The sequence below is a fragment of the Haemaphysalis longicornis genome, unplaced genomic scaffold (genome assembly GCF_048455015.1).
Source record: "Haemaphysalis longicornis isolate Haplotype H1 unplaced genomic scaffold, Haemaphysalis longicornis Haplotype H1 scaffold_2, whole genome shotgun sequence".
NCBI lineage: Eukaryota > Metazoa > Arthropoda > Arachnida > Ixodida > Ixodidae > Haemaphysalis > Haemaphysalis longicornis.
The window spans coordinates 224,045,379-224,063,000 of NW_027526295.1; the positions used below are offsets into that span (position 1 = coordinate 224,045,379).

Consider the following 17,622-nt stretch of genomic DNA (forward strand, 5'->3'; position numbering starts at 1 on the left):
ATACAGTTGGGTCGAGGGACCAGCTCACCATTGATGTGAACCACCATGTTTCCGCTTGTTTCTCTTCTGGGGTTCTTCAAGGTTAGTAGAACAGACTTCTCCGAGGCGCATTGCAAACCCCTCCTTCTACTACAGGCATACTATCCCTCCTCCTCTCTTCAACACACCCTCCCCCTCCGGAGCTTCATATCTTGACAAAAGAGGGCGCATATTGATCATTTAGTCTTCCCAGCAACGAACCCGTGTCTAGAAGTGAAGGCGAAAAAAAGATCGCTTTAAGCTGCGTTTTTGTAAGCTGGCTTTGCAAGTTTTTGCGTAGCACAGTGAAGCCTACCCATGGAGAAAAAGAACGCAGCCTGGGGTTAGACCGCGACTGAAGGAGACCAGCGACGACCGTGGGGCCGCGGACGACCAGCGTAAGCACGATGCCCGTCGGGACCACCCCGAATAGTGCTAGGAGGAAAACGAAAAACATCGAGAGGCTACAATCCTCTGAACGCCTCGGCGGCGCGACCGCCTGGTCAGAAGGGGAGTTTATGGAAAACACATAACCAATAAACCGATCCGCTGGGACACTGGCGTATCACAGAATCGGTCATAAAAATATGTTTAGGGACAGTTATGGAAAGGATTTTTCCCGTGCACGCCTATTATTCACTTGCTCTTCTTTAAACTCCCTGTAGTTCGGCACTAATTACGAAGAGAAGAGGCAAAAGTTCTCAAAGACACGGTGATGAACGTGTCAACGTGCAGGAAAGAAGACGAAGTAAGAAAAACCGTCACTGAGGTTGGATTATGCCGTCCAGAAGGCAGTCAGTTTTTCAAGCACCCTCTACGTCCTTTCATACTGCTGTGCCGAACCATCAGGCCCAGACAGAAGACGACGGCGACGGCATACCGCTGGGTGAGGGCAGATACCAGCTCCTGGTTCTGACGACCACGGTGCTGGCTGGCATTTCTTTCCTGGTGCACCTCGTCAGCTTCCGGATCACGACGCGTGTCATGGACCACTGGTGCCGGCCGCCGGAAGCCTTCAACAATCTTAGCGTGACGGATTGGCGGACGCTGGCCACCCCGCTCGAGATTGACGGCAGTCGGAGCCAGTGCACGCGCCGAGAACCCCCGGACGCCGGCAGCCGGGCACGCATCGTGCCGTGCGAGGCGTGGGAATTCGACCTCAACCGCTACGGAAACAACATCATCAGCGAGTGGCGGCTGGTGTGCGACAAGCGCTGGCTCATCGAGTTGGCCGTGATGACCTACATGACGGCTTCGGCTGTCGCCCTTCCGCTCGCCGGCCTGCTCGCAGACCGCGTCGGGCGCATACGCGTCATGGCGGTATCCATCTCCGCGTTCCTCATCACAGGACTGACCACCAGCCTCGCCAATTCGTACTTCATTTTTGTGGCTCTCCGCATTATCGTGTCGGTGACGAGCAACTCCTTCTGGCTGGTCCTCTACGCCGTCCTTTACGAAGTGACAACTCGAGCACGCAGGGAGCTCTACTGCTTCGTCGCCATGGCGGTAGCCTCTGTTTTGGCCCCCCTGTTCGGGTTGGTCACGTCGCTGCTTCACTTAGGCTGGCAGGCGACCCATCTTTTGCTCATGGTTCCCACCCTAATGATGGCCGCTGCATTTCACACTGTGCGGTACGAGTCTCCTACATGGCTCGTGGTAACACGTGACCTAAACAAGGCAAGAAACGTCGCCCTGAAGGCAGCCACCATGAACCACGTTGACCTCGACTATTGTCACACCTGGTTCGAGGCCCACAAGCTAGCGAGGCCAACTGACGAGCATATCTGTGATCAACAGAGGCCTTCTATCGTGCCGGCTGATATCCGGAGGCGCTTCGCTCTCCTAAACTTCATCTGGGCCTCCTGCTCGTTCGCCTTCAACCAGGTGAACCTGAACGACATTGTCGCCGTCAACAGAGCGGTCGCAGCAGCCAGCCTGTTTGCCTTGGTTCCCCTGCACTTTGTGACGTACATGTGCGTTCGGCGCTTTGGCGCCAAGCGGTCTGGCGTCGCCACAATGCTCCTGTTCAGCATTCTGTGCGTGGCTCTGACAGCCACATTCGGCGAGGAAGCGGCGCAGCTCAACGGCATGCTGCTGGTGGTGCTTCGTATGTTAGCCAGCCTATTCGTCGTCCTGGCCTTTCTAATCACCGTGCAGCAGCTGCCAATCATGAATCGCTGCACGGGACTGAGCACGGGTTTCGCACTAGGGCGAGTTACGGGATCCTTGGGCGAGGTGCTATTCCGCCTGGCGCCGCGTCATCGAAAGGACATCATGATCGCCTTCGTTGGAGTCGTTGTCGCGCTGGCCTCGGTGGCCACGGAGTATTTGGCTGGTCCAGAGACAAGCTCCGCCGATGGCGGGCTTTGTATGACAGCGGCGGGCCCTTCATCCAAACGGAGCAGCCTTCTGTCGGCTGATGAGTTCAAGCGCACACTGCAGGAGTCGCTGATTACACCGAAGTCGCAGAAGTTTTCGAATACACATCGCAAACAATCAGGCAGTGGAATAAGTTCTAGGAGTCATCGCTCCGGAGAGCGAAGGCTGTCAGGGCAGCGTAGAGGGTCCACCAGCTCCCTGCCGTCAGGCACTCAACCGTGAGGCACTCAACCAGGCTTTTTTCGGCAAGTTATTGAACTATTCGGCTGAACTATTGTGGCGTGCTTCGAACTTTGTAAAACGTATCCCCTTAAACGTTTCCGTTTGAACCGCAGTGCGTACCAGTGTGAACCAAGAGCGAGAATTCCGTTTAGTGCGCGGAGCGTGTTTTCTATGGAAATTTCATTTGTGTTTTTGTATTGCCAGGGTGAATCGGGGATTCTGCAAGCTTTTTTTTTCGTGAACGGTTTTTTGTTTAAGAATAGCACCATTTTGTTTCTGATGTGTTTTAGGTGAAATTTTTTGTCATCTTGAATGTTTCAATTAGGTTTTTTATGTTGATGCGTACAGCATGATGAGAACTTGCAGACTCATGCATCGCGTACTTTGTGTGCGGGTGCTTCGTGCCCTACTTAATCAGACCCTTTGAAGGCAGTAATTTTATGCATCTTTTGAAGAAAAAAATGGTGTTCCGGAAGTTTCAGTTTCTATCGTTCCAAGTAACAATACATGCGGTAGTTGGCTCACACCTGCAGCCATTACCTGTCATTTAAATGCGGCTGCGTCCAGAGCTTCGTCCAGACTGAACGATAAAGAATGCTAAAGTTCAGTCCAGACGGAACCGACGTTATGTGTATCTAGTTCCGTCCAGTCGGAGTGAAAACCAGCTGATTAGATCGCTCTATTTCGTAGTGAGTTTTGCTAACGGATGTTATAGTCGCGGGATCGATTCTCTACAAGCTTGCTTTGTTTTGTTTTTGGTCGTGGCTACCGTTTTGTAAGTTATGCTTCCCTCTCGCTTTGAATTCGCGGGGTGAGAACAATCGGTCTTCATGTTTACTCACTCGGTCGATGCGCTACCGCTCACTGGAGCCAAGGAATCTAACCATCGCTGGAATTACGTCCGATAATCATAAATTATAAATAGGGATTAATAATGGACAATTACTCTGGCTAGTCAGTGAGCAGAAGCGGTTTTACGTTTGGGTAAAAATCAAGGCAAGCTGCTCTTACCGCGAGTTGCATTTCCTCTGAACGGAACTGTAGTGATAGCTGCCCTTCCATCTGGACGGAGTGCTTGACGCAAAGAGGCAAAGGATTGAGCGGATATTGCGCACCTTTGCTGGTTCGACCTCGCTCCTTTTTTTTCCCCACCACTTCCGGCGGGGAAAACTATTTGTCATAAAAAAGGTTAAAGAATTCAGGAAAGCTTAACACTCACACGCAAGACTTGAATGGCGAAGCTGTAGTAGGTGATCATTGAGGGACACTAAGTCGAGTTTTATTATCGTTGTGCTGTCGTGGCTGACGTCGGCGGAAGGGCATTTCAATCGCCTTATGTTTAGCAAGGCCAGAATGAGCTCGTCGTTTTGGTCGAGGTTTTCGTACGCCACTCTGCAAGCGCGACTTATCGTCTCTAGCGGATGCTTTGCACGCCGCCGAGCCTCTGGAAGCGTGGCTTCTTCCTCGGCCGTGCGAACTATCCGCGGCCGGACCATGTGGAGTCAATGATCACCTACAGCAGCTTCGACATTCAAGAAGCGTGCTTCTACTGTGCAGAGCGCATGCGCAGGGCGACACGAGGACGAACGAACGAGGGGTGTACGCTATGACGTGTCTTTCTCGTTCCCAGCAAGTGTTGCCATGATTCGGCGAACGCTGGAGTATTTCTGGGAGCAATGTTTTGCTTGACCAATGCTTGGCTTGACATTGGTCAAGCATTTGGCTTGCCCAGTGCTTGGATTGACCAAAGTGCGCTTGAGGCACGCTGCATACGCTGGAGTTTCTTTTTCTGTGTGTGTGTGTGTGTGTGTGCCCAATATTGGCCAGAGTGGGTATACTTGGCTTGACGAACGTGCTCGCGAGGCACGCGTGCATGAGCGCTCGGCATTCGCTTGCTATTTTTAACTGCGGCCGCGTGTATGCGTTTCCTAGTCAGTACAGGCGCCGTCACCTGAGCTTGCTTATGGAGGTTATATCACAGCATAAACGTACCTAAAGCATACAAAACCACCCGAACTGAAATAACTAGCAGCCAAAACGGACCTGCAATGGTTGAAAACTACGGTGTAGAAAATATTTAACAGAAATAGCCGAAACCAACCTAAAAAGGGAAAAACCACAGAAACGTGCAAGAAGCAGTAGCTCAAACTGACCAAAAGGCAACGAAAATACCCGAAATCCCATGCATAAAGATGTCATTAATAGATTATATGCGTGATAACAAATGTTAATATTAAAATATGACAAACCCTTGAAAAGGAAAAAGGAGCGGTAACGGGAATTGAACCCGGGTTAGGATGTTTGCTTCGCAGGAGCGGAACTGCTAAAAAAAACACTACGAGACCAAGCGGTTCTGATCGATTAAATTGAGTGCCACATGCACGTGGACATAGCTTCAAAAATGCCCCTAGATAGCGCCATGCGTCGCTTGGCTGTGCTGACTAGGAAACGCCTACACGCACTGCAGCCACCATAGACAAACGATTGATTGATTGATTGATTGATTGATTGATTGATTGATTGATTGATTGATTGATTGATTGATTGATTGATTGATTGATTGATTGATTGATTGTAGGGTTTAACCAGGGGCCCAATTCTCCAAAACGACGGGCCGTCGCTTTGAAACGACGGGGTAGCGCCATTGAAATGTATGTGTTCTGGGGTTGGGGCCGTCGCTTTGAGGTGCTCAGCGTGAAGTATGAGCTGCAAGAAAAGCACTGTGGCAAGGACGCGAAGGGACACCCCACTGCCCTCCGTCATTTCACTTGTCCCTTCCCGTCCTTGCCACAGTGCTTTTCTTGCAGCTCATACTTCACACTGAGCACCTCAAAGCGACGGCCCCAACCCCAGAACACATACATTTCAATGGCGCTACCCCGTCGTTTCAAAGCGACGGCCGTTTTTTAGAGAATTCGGCCCCAGTTTTGAACGGAACGGCGTTCATGGAACTAGTTCCTTTTTGGAGGAACGAAGTAACGCCACCGTTCCATTAAGGGTCGGTGCACCTGTAACGGGAACTCGCTAGGTTTATGAAGGAACGGCAGCAACGGCGTTCCTTCTGCAAACGTTACATCACTAGGAATTGGCTGTTTTTGATGCCAAGGCTCGATTACGAAAATCCACTAGTTGCTGCTGTGTTTCTCTTCCTCTAAACTGGCCAAGTTGCCCGTCCTTCAGCGGAACGTGTTTCTTCGAAGGTCAAAGGCAGAGGAGTAGTCACACAGCGGGCCGCAGCTTGTGCTTGCTTTCACGCCGGTTGAGCTCACGCGGCGTTCGAAAGGGTGAATAGCGCAGCCGCGAGGATGCTTTTCCCCTGTCATCGTTTGTCTCGGGAGGCCAGGGTGCGCGTTTTGCCGATAGATTCGGGGCTGATAAGGTGTCGGCACTCCACGCCAGACAGTTTCGGGCCCTTTTCTTACCCCCCTCACCCCCCCCCCCCCCCCCCCCCCCCCCCCTTTAAAAACCTCATCGCATCGCATCGCCGATAGAATTGTACCCTCCCGGGTAAAGGTTGTCGAAGTCCGAGTGGCACTGCGCTGTCCCTTGTGAAACCACCGTATACCTATACATTGTCACGGGTAATTAACGAACTACCGCATTAGTGCGCGTGAGGCGCGGGTGCGTTGTTGTCGGTGGAGTTGCGCTCGCTCTGCGGTCATTCGAAGGGTCACCGGCTACCAATAGAGCTGGGCGCAGCGCAGTGTCTTGGGATGTTGTCCTGCTCGAAGGTACAGAGTACGCGCGCAGTTCATCATGGTGCGGCCTGCCGCCAATCTGGCGGGAACAGGTCGACGGGAGTGCCAGGTCCTTTAGTACAGGAATTTCGTCATTGTTGGGCTAATTTCGTCGCGCGCCGTATGGACAATACCACAGGGAGGCCGCTCGAAGGTCGGCGGCCAGCATTCGGAGTTGCTTTAGCTGGTCGGTTTCAACCTGTTTTATACTTTTACTTTGATGAGCAACTGGGAGTTTGAGTGAGAGTGAAAAGGCGGATCACGTGATTGTTTGTGTACAAATCTTCGGCTTTTGTAATGTAATGTAACGTTAATGTAACGAAGCGTTCCAATGTTGGAAGTGGAAACGCGTTCCTTTCGCTATAAAGGGACGTGTAACGGGAACTCGTTTCAGAATTCGGGAGGAACGAGGAACGAGCTTTCGTTCCTGTTTTAGAGGAACGTGTGCAACACTGGGTTTAACGCGCCGACGCAACGCAGGCGATTAGGCGCGCCGTAGTTGAGGGCTCCGGATTAATTTTGAGCACCTAAGGATCTTTAACGTACGCCGAGATGTCGTACAAACGGGCGTTTTTTTTTTTTTTTTTTTTTTTGCTTTTCGCCTCCATCAGAAAAGCAGCCGGCGCGGCCGGGTATCGAACCCGCGACCATTACTCCTCGACCGCCTGTTCCACCGGGGAGCCAACAACAAGGCGATAAACATAAATTTCGTGATTGACCTTCGTTTTTTTTCAAATTCAAATTGTCTGCTCCGAGAAGCCGCGGACAAGCTCCGCCGCGCCGTTACCTCCTAGACAGCTTTTCTAGGAGGTAATGGACGTGCTTGCGTTACGTCACATCCGGTTGTTCGCTTTTCGCCAATCAGGACTCGCTCAAAACAGGCACTTTTAGAACGGACCCGAAAGAGACAAAACACGAGAATACCGCCCCAGATGTCTTACGAAACGATTGCAATCAACCGCAACAAGAATACGGCATGTTTACAAGTCCGGTCATAAGCTGAGAGCACACAGCGCTCCTTTGAGCAGTATTGTTGCGCCACCTAGAAACGAGGACAATAAACAGGGTAATGTGGGTGTCTGTGAGATTGCGGCAGCACCGGTCAACATACTACTTCAGTGTCTAGAATAGTAATACTACCTTTTGTTTTAGTACATGCCCTATACACTCGACTCCCGCTTATACGATCCACAGGGACCGCAAAAAACTTCGAATTAACCGAACTTCCGAATATCAAAATAGCCCAATAACAACATTGTTACTAGTCCGCAACACATCCTCCCTCTTGATTCCGTTCAGAATCTCGACTTCCGTCCCCAAGTCTAACGTTCGACCAGTGATGTTCTTTGCGGGGAATGTTCCCTTTTTCTAGGAATTTTCGGCTGTAATTCTGGCCAATAGTGAAAAAGGGAATCTTCAATAGATGCAGGGAATTTTAGGATTCTTGGAGTAAAACAAAAAAATATTGTCAGTAAACCGGGCCTTGCGTCATTTAATAATTTTTTTTAATGTTCCCTTACCACTTCGTCTGTGCTATGTTCAAATATTCGCGGTCGTGTTCCTGCAAGCCAAAAGCGTACAAGACCGTTCCCAGTCTAGTTCTTAAATCTTGAGGGAGCATAGAGGAAAGAATACTTCATGAGAAACAGCTAGCAAAGCGTGAACCGGCGGGGGACTGTTTGCAGGTATACCTGCGCAATATACAAATAAGTATTTTGGATTTGCTTTAGTTCCCGTGCCGTCAACAAGAGATAGCGCCAACACTCCCCGCCCTGAGCTGAGATTACCTCAATTTACCCAGCAATGCATTGTTCTTGTCGTACGAGCAGTTTTAACTAAGAGTTTTAGCTTCGAAAGTATGCATGCCGTTTCGTGCAAAACGTGAAATGCATAGTCAAATGCTACTGAGCGGCAGATGTAGTGGAATTTAGTTAACGCTGAAACTCTCATTCGCAGAACGGCCTCTGCGTCTCGAAGGCTACGGAAAATATACATATGCGGCCCTGGGTAAACCCTAGAACCGAACAGAAATCCCTGTAAAGATCTATAAGCTTCAAAAAAAAAAAAAAAAACGCAGGGAAATTTGCAGGGAATCCGCGACTTGCTTACGGGTAAAAAATGCCATAAATAGGGAATTTTTGGACCTAGAAATGGGAATTTTTCCTCCCCGTAGGGAACATCACTGCGTACGACACGGTTTTACTTATCCCTTAAATAGACGCCGGAAACATCTCCCCAGCTCACACGGCGCTGTGCGCAACAACAAGATGAGAACTCCAAAAAAGACGGTTACCTCGATGTTTTTTATTCAAAATGACTTCCAATTAGCCGATGTAATGGGTTTAAGCTTCGAAGTATCGAAAGATGTCTATCATTAGATTGCATCTAAAATTGCCAGGGCCAGCACATCACTTCCAGTTAAACAAATATTCCTATTCAGCGACTTTGAATTATCCGGAGTAGACTGTACACGCCATTGCTAACTTCACGAAGCATACGATTCAGCGGGAGAATTAAGAGTTTGACCTAAATTGCTTAATTTCTTGGGTAATAAAGCACAATTTGCTGGAGGGTACCATAAAAAAAACCAAATCTTTTGAATAAAACGAACTTCTATTTTGTCTTCATGGCCCCTTTAGATGTGTTCTAATACGGGAGACTGTAGGCTTTTGACGTGGAGTTACATTTCTGTGTAAACTTTTGCGCGAGGCCGAGTGTGTGCTAACACGCAAACCGTCCACCTACGGCTGCCTCTGCGCCGCTGATTTCCTACATTTAACATCGATTTTTACAACCTGATGTGACTCCATCCGTTTCAAAATGACGAAACCCGGTGGTAGGAATAAGCAGTGTTCAATTTTTCTGGCCTCCACAATTCACAACCTTATAATCTATAGTAAATTCGCTTCTTCGGATCAGACTCCGTGCCGGCCTATGTAAACTTTTGTCGTTTGTTTCCCCATCGCCAGCACGGAGCGGCACTGCGGGATTTGCTCATCGCAGCAGAGCCACCCGCCTTCCATTTCTGCTTTGCTTTTGCGGTCTTTCTTAAAGGGACCCTGCAACACTTCCGATAAGCGCTTTCACTATTTCCTTCGCGTCTGGGACCACTGCGAAAGATGCAGTTATCGCCAGCACGGAGCGGCACTGCTTCATTTGCTCGCCGCACCAGCTACGCCTTCCGTTTCTGCTTTGTTTCTGTGGCTTTATTTTTAAAGTTGCTACCGAAAAGCGTTCATTGCTGCAACTGAAGGAAAACCGGCCAGCAGCCGCTACATGGCCTTAGTGACGTAATTCGAGCCGTCGAAGAACGTCAAGACCTGGAAAGAGAGCAAAATCTTTTGAGCGAGTTTTCAAGTTATCTGATGGGCGACCCTCTAATCTAGGTGTGCTTGATGACTACGTTCTGCAAGCATTTAATATTTCAAAAAAAGTAGAAAAAACTGTTACAGGGCCCCTTTAAAAGCGGCTGTCGAATGTATGTGTTGGTGCAACTGAAAGAAAGCCGGCCAATAGCCGCTACACCCCTGTGATGACGTAATTCGAGTGTTAGAAGAACGCCACGACCACGAAAGAGAAGAAAAATTGTTGAGAAAGTTTTCAAGTTACCTGATGGGCATGGAGCAGTAATTTTGGCTGAGGTAATTTGTGACCTCCTATTCTAAGTACCGGGTGTGTTTGTTGACCACGTTCTGAAAGCATTTAGGATTTAAAAAACTTAAAAAAGTGTTGCAGGGTCCCTTTCACGCCATGTGATACCTGCTCAGAGAGCATAACTTGGATTCTTAGGGAAGGACACAACGGAAGATAATTACAGTATTACCGTTCATTCGCACTTTTAACAGCGAAGCTGTTTAGCAAATCGTAATTTTTCGTGTCCGCAGCTAAAAATACCAAGAAATTGCCAAGCGCGCACGTGAGCGCGGGCCTCGCTGCGATTGCCCGCCAGTAACAACAGCATGGCTATTCAAGGTGGGCTTCGTGCGATCGCCTCTGTGTTCGTCATGTGCAGGGATAGGGGATGTACACCACTACGTAATGTGTTGCCCAGAGCATGATGTCGAGTGGACTGCAATGCTCTCAGCGATTCGAAAGCTGGCAGCTCCACACAGCACTCTGGACCAAATCGTCTTTCCAAGGGGACATTGGATGCTGCGAAGAGACGTGTCACGCCTTCTCCTGAGCTTCCTTGAGGAGACGGAGCTGGCAAACTTGTGATAAAAGGACACTACCTTTGGCTAATTAGGAGGACCTTGGGCGGAGCAATTGCCGGCATATCCAGCCAGGCTAACGCCGCCTGATCCCACAACAACCACCACCACCACCACCACCAACAAAACCATGAAAATGCTGAGCGTTCGTGTGTGCGTGTCTCGCGGCGACCGCCCAGCGTCCCGGGCGCATGTTTGTCAAGCCAAGTATACCAAATAGAAAGATTGGCCAAGATTGACAAAAAAAAAAAAAAACTGAAGCGTTCGCCGTAACAGTGGCAACAATTGCTCGGATCGAGAAAGACACGTGATGGCGGACGCCCCTCCAAGATGATGTCCAATGATTACCACTTCCAAAAAATGAAAGAATCTCACACTTATTGCAACAATCATGGAGTAAAGATCGTTGCGGCTGCGATGAAGAAGCAAATCGGCTGCAATCGTGTACCGAACCTTCTTGATGGTCGTGAATAAACTGAAACTGAAGGTTGCGTCCAGCTTCGCTACCTTAAAGTCTTACGCGTTAGTGTTACCTTCCTTCTTTTTTTTTTTTTGAAGTTGTTTCGTGGGAAGATTAACACCAGCAATGTTAATTCCCGTACGTTTCGCCATCAGGCTGTTGTGCCGCAGGCTATTATGTTATTATTTCCAATTTGTGGTAGTAATATACGGGATCGAATGAATGTGTTACTACCGGCGTCAAGAGAACAAAAAGCCGAGTTGCCAAATGAGAGGTCCTATTTTCGGTATCTTTGGCCTTGCCGTACATTGGAATGGGTTCCTTGAAGCAAAGGCACTTCGCATGTACTAGGAGGTACTTAACCTCTTTCGAAGCAGCTGAAGCTCTCTTTCATGTACTGATAAATTCTAAGGTAAAAATTAATTCCCACAATGTACCTCATTGAGGAGTTCAATGCGCTTATCAAACGTACCGCTCCAAGACAATTTGACGTTGAGTTTGCCTCGGTGAAGTATTTCAGCAGGTGGTAGGCGGCATAACGAGGAAAGGAGTTCAGATACTAGTGAGTAGGGACACGCGGGCAAATGCATCTACGCTATTGACGCAGGGGCGGGGAAGGGTAGGCTAGATAATCATCGGCATCAGCGGAGATTGCAGACTTTAAACTTAGATTCCTCTATAAAGTCGCCTTATCGTAGAAGTGCTTGTGCGTCTGACCACCATGCATGGTGACAACTTGTACCAGCTTGGGCAAGCACCCAGGCGATGACAATTATTTGTTTGCACTGCCTCGGCCAACCCTTTGAAAGACGGCAAAAGCGACAACGGAAATGCTAATTATCGTTTGTTGCCGGTGAGCAGCGAACAGGCTGAATACCAACGCAATATATCCAGGTACAGCTTCATCGCAATGGACATTAGCGTAGTCTATTGATATATGTTGAGTCTGTGGACACCCCGTTTCCAATATCCACGTGGCGTCACTTACCTTTAGGAGAAGCACAAAGTTTTCCTTGTCTTGTGGCTTCCCGCCGCGTTTCGCGTATCCGGGGTACTTCCAAATGATCTCGAGCCCATCGAAGTCGTACTGTAGGATCCAGCGAAGCGCGCTGTTGACGAACACAGTCCTTTTCTCCGGTGTGCTAACCATGTCGGAGAAAACCTTTCCCCCGAGGTCCCAGCCCCCAACAGCTAGCATTGTCTTGAGGTACAAATGCTGGTTCTTGAGGTTCGTGAAGTCGAGATATTTCCCTGGGGTGTGTGGGAATTCAAACAATACGAAATATGTCAGCACACTGGAAATTGAGTTCTTAAATACGGTAGTCTTTTTTGGGCTACCTAAGTGCGGACATTTTTGTCTGTATGTGACGCAATTCGATAGCCTCAATAATAACAGTTGAAGGAATGCTTTAACACAAAGTATATATATATATATATATATATATATATAGAAAAGACCATTCTAAACTACTGCAACTACTGGCATGTCTCATACATGGCGACATAGAAAACATTAAACGTATTTGAGGCAATACATATGTACGTTACCGAGAATAGTAGCATTCTTCTAAATAAAATAGACGTCGGATTCGTTTTAACAAGCAAGTATGTTTGTTGACCTCAACCAACACGCTCAGCAACACGTTCTCTTGTCGTTTTTACAGGGGTAGATAAAAATGGGGTTAAATATGCTGTCAGAGAGAGACAGTAATAAAAGCAAACACTGAAATAAAACATGCCGGCACGTGCCATTTCTAGCACAAACAAAAAATGTTTCCAACAGACAGCATGCGAGCAGTGCAAAGGCGAGAAATTTAATTGAACTGAGCAAACCTTCATTGAATTTTAATGGGAGGAGCCACAGGAGACAAGAGGAGAGTGAAGGGTAGGGGGGGGGGGGGGGAGCGTGCTACGTGGTAAGGCGGCGGTATCGTCTTTTGACTACATTTGCAGTGGGGCTGGTAAATACGGGCCTTTTTATATTTTCATCTAAGTGGCAAAATATTCCGTGGTTAAATTATATTATGAAGGGTTCCGTAAAGGCACTTGGTAAGATATAAACTTCCTCTAACAAAAGGCACCCAGCTCTATGGCTAACATACCGCATCGACGTGTGTGTGTGTGTGTGTGTGTGTGTGTGTGTGTGTGCGTGTGTGCGTGCGTGCGTGTGTGTGCGTGTGTGTGTGCGTGTGTGTGTGTGTGTGTGTGTGTGTGTGTGTACGCGATCGCTTGTCCTTGTAATTTCTTTTTCATTTTTATTCCACTATATGATATTACTATTCCTATTATATATCGTATCGTATTATATTAATTTCACTCATACTTCACTTACTGTTTTTTACCCTTTTTCTTTCCCTTTTTGTCTTACTATATGAATCCACAACTCAATGAGCAAGTTCAGCAATTAGAGGGAGTATAACCACTTCAGCATTTATTTTTTAACACAGCTCTCTCGCTCTTTCTCTCTGACTCACCACGTTTGATGGTATACAGTCGAACACGGATATATCGAACACGGGTATATCGAATTATTGTCTATATCGAACTCGTAAATTATCCCCTTGAAAATTCTGTGTAAAAGTATAGGAATTCGTACGTTTATATCGAACCGTATTTTTCCCGACATCGGGTATATCGAACGCCGCGGGAGCTGGTAGGTGCTCTTCGGCGGTCGCTGCAACCCCGATTGAGGTTGAGGAGGATGTGGAGGAATGCGCGGGCATGGCGAAGGTCGGGTACAGGAGGCGACTCCTCGATAGGCTTTTGATGAACCTCCGCGTGGGCACCGAGCTTAAGGTTGACCTGCTGGGAGCCATACATATGATGACATGCGCTTGGAACGGCGTGAACAAGGAGACGGTGGCCAACTGCTTCCGGAAGGCAGGCTTTGTGACGGCCGAACTTTCCGAAGCTTGCGAAGACGGCGACGACGACGACGAGTGCATGGGCGACACGTTTCGCGGGTTGTCGTCCCTTTTCCCGGCTGCTGTTCCAGCCGGAGTGTCTCCCGACGACTTCGAGAACGCTGACACCAATGTTCAGGCTGTTTCGAGCCTCGGTGACGAGGATATTGTAGCTGCGGTCGCAGGAACCCAGGTTGATAGCTCGAGTGGTGAAGATCGTCCGGACGAGGAGGCGGCTACACGATCGTACTCCGCGGGTGAAGTGGCCGCTGCGTTCAGCTTGATTCGCCGTTGTTGCGGCGACATGGAAGGAACTGGGCTGTCGCACCTGGACGGCCTCAAGAAGATTGAGACCAGCGTCTTTAATTTCATTTCCAGGACGAAGAAGCAGGCCAAGATCAGCGATTTTTTTTCACGGAAATAAAGCGTTCTGTTGCGTCGTGAGTGCGGAATTAGTTGTCATTCTTGAATGCGCCCATCGGTAAGTGATCGTTCGCAATAGGTGAGGTCTCAGAGCCAATATTTTTTATATCGAATTTTTCATATATCGAACTATTTCGCGATCCCCTTGGAGTTCGATATATCCGTGTTCGACTGTATTTGACATTCTAAGAAAAAATTACGATTTTTTCGCTGTTTTTTTAAGCAAATTTTTTTTGCAATTTCATGCCTTTCTATAGGCAGGAGGTTAGAAATTATGTTCAGGCCATTGTTTTACGACATCTGCGATCACCGGAATGCTGATGTTAACTATCACCATTGTTAACAGTAATTGTTACGGAATGATATTTTACTGGTAGAGTGACAGGCGACCGATGCTACCAGCGGCACGGAATTTAGAAGAAAAAACACCCTGCACGCTTCGATCAGGAACTTGTCGAAAGTGGGAATATAAACTATGCATTCCATACTGACTGACCGGTAGCCCCTTAAACACGCTCCTGGGTGTACCAAGAGGCCACAGCAAGGTTGGGAAATGCATAAACCCGAGGTATAGCTCACGTTCGTCTTCCTGGTACTCCGGAATCATGCTTTCCAGTTCGAACGTTGTCTCGTTGATTCCGGCGAAAGCGAGGACGACAAAAGTGCACATGTCGAGAGGCACGTCCTCAACTCGGTAGTTCATGGGGCTGGGACGCTGGCTTGCCCATCCGTAATAGTAGCACACCACGGGGACCTCAAATTTGTTGCGCGGAATGGTGATGCCCTGTATGGCGTCGTTTCCTATATCGGTGATGGTGGCCAAAGCAAAATGCAAGTAATTACAGTTACGCAAGAAAGGACTACCTCAAGCACGTTGCAAACGTCAATGTCGCTCTTTCTATTCTAGTCATATACGTGCCATAACTGCAGCAGCCAGATATCCTTCTCCAAGTATGCAGTACACAATTAGCCTCGCCGACAGCAGAAACAGTAATCGGAGCCCATTAAGATGACGTGTTTGCAATGAAAGCTAGCCGCCGTGGTATCTCAGTGGGCATGGCGTTGTGCTGCTGAGCCCAAGAACGTGGGTTTGATTTCCGGCCGCGGCACCCGCTTTTCCGATGGAGGTAAAAAGCGAACATGCCGCGCTGTCAAGATTTCCTCGCGTCTTAAAGAACGCCAGTGGCAAAAAGTAATCCAGAGCCCTCCACTACAGCGCACCTCATCACCTGTGCAGCAGCGGCGCGTTAAACCTCACAGTCAATCAATCAATCAATCAATCAATCAATCAATCAATCAATCAATCAATCAATCAATCAATCAATCAATCAATCAATCAATCAATCAATCAATCAATCAATCAATCAATCAATCAATCAATCAATCAATCAATCAATCAATCAAAGCTAGTAACCGGTCCCTGGGAAAAAATAAATTATGCACGTAATATAAATGTATACAAACACCGGGAGTAAATATTTATTAAGTAGTTAGTTTGCGCCAATATAGATAATTTAATTACGTGGACATTGAGGTGGATTTGCGAAACATTCTCGCCAGTGCTAGATCTTAAAAAAAATTTTTCGCATGTGGGGCTGAAAAAATTACTGTTCCCATGGACATTTTCCTTCAAAGTTTTTAATAGGATATCAGCTTTATAGCAAGGGAACTAACAAGTCTATAATTTTGAAAAATTCTCCTTGTTGCTACTTGCGAGTAAACCTAAATGATTGTATAACGGCACAAACACTTGTAATTCATAAAAAACGTGGTTGCACGAAAAAACAAGAAAACAAGTACAGTGCTGAGCTTACAGTGATACATATTTGGAAGCGGAGCACCTGCAACGTGCCCATATTTGTACATGTTACCCATTCAGGAAAGTGCAATCAATTCATTTCGGTGACTTTTTTGCTCTCATTTGTATTTTTTCAATTGCAACTATATGCAAAATATACGCCACACAATGTAAACAAATATAGCCGGCACATACTACATACACTTCGAAGCAATAGCAACTTCTCCTGCAATTTTTACGAAGTGCGAGGGGGACAGGTCATGACACGTTACCTTTGGTCACCGCTGACGCACAATGAAGAAGGTGTGCCAGCAGAAACATCAGCGCGAACAGACGCATCCCGCAGAGCTGGCAGATCCAACGGCTGTGCACTTTCATTGCCACTCGCCTAATAGTAGCTAACGTGAGCAGGGCACAGGCGATTGTCTATCCCTCAGGGACAACTTTCGTGAACAGCCTGAGGTGATAAGAATATCGGTTAAAAATCACAAAACGCCCCCAGCTGATTATCGCCACTCTCCGAGTTTCTACAGCCAAGACGTGGGTAATGACATTATGCATTGGAAGCACGAAGCCAACTGGCCTGTGTAGCAACCACTGCTCTGCTGGTTGCCAGAAAGCTTACTCAACCGGCGGCCCCCATCTTGAAGCAAGCGACGTATACTCTATCTGTCGCACGTGTCGGCGAGCCGAGCTCCGTGTGACATCACAAGGCCGCTTGCTACTTAAATATAGCGGGTCTTGAATTTCTCTCGTGGTTGACCTCAATTGCGTTTCTTGTCGCTTGGTAGGGTTCTCAGTAAAAAGCGTTAAAAACGTTTTTCATCTCAACTGTAGTTTTATGATTAGCGAACCACTCAAGCGGTCGTAGCAGTACCGTTCCACGTTTCATGACTTAAATACGCATTGAAGTGATAGCGTCAACGACTACACTGTAAGCTGGGTAACCATTAATAGAGGTGCACATTTTACAATTTTTGTAACCTATAATTTTTAAGTTACAAAAGTAACATATCTCATAGTGACCGTTATATACGTACACACGTAAAGGTTACTTAGTGTTATGTTACTTTGCCGCTTTCAGCATGTATACCTAAAAATAGGTGACATCTACCGCCGTCCAAGGCCACACACCTGGAAGGTGTGATGTTGCGTGCCACGCGCGCTTTTGCCGGCGACGCTGTGGCGAGACGCCGAAGGCGCCTTTCTCGCGTGGTAAACAAACATCGCGTCAGTGGAAGACGATATGTGCGACCATGCTGTCCATTGCGCCGTCTAAAGTGGGAAAGCCTCGGGTGTCTTTTGTTCGTCCCTTGAATAAACCGTCGGCCACGTGGCTGTGGCCAAAACAGAAATATTTTATATTTTCTAAAATTGCGGTGCCAGAAAGCTTAAAAATGTTCTCGTAATATATATGCATTACATGAGATGTTCGATAATCATTAGTTGCACTCATGAATATTGGCAACGC

At 47.8% G+C, this 17,622-nt stretch overlaps 1 protein-coding gene across 1 annotated transcript in view; it reads right to left on the reverse strand.

The window, feature by feature from the left end:
• The window catches only part of LOC144170002 (endochitinase-like), a 44,180-nt gene extending 27,427 nt beyond the window's left edge, over nucleotides 1-16,753 (reverse strand). Inside the window, exons 1-3 of the mRNA XM_077699493.1 lie at nucleotides 16,424-16,753; nucleotides 14,933-15,154; nucleotides 12,016-12,278 (exon numbers count right to left, since the gene is read on the reverse strand). Of these exons, the coding sequence (XP_077555619.1) occupies nucleotides 12,016-12,278; nucleotides 14,933-15,154; nucleotides 16,424-16,529 (591 nt within the window). The 5' untranslated portion in view covers nucleotides 16,530-16,753. The remainder of the gene's footprint in view (nucleotides 1-12,015; nucleotides 12,279-14,932; nucleotides 15,155-16,423) is intronic.
• Nucleotides 16,754-17,622: the final 869 nt, after the last annotated feature.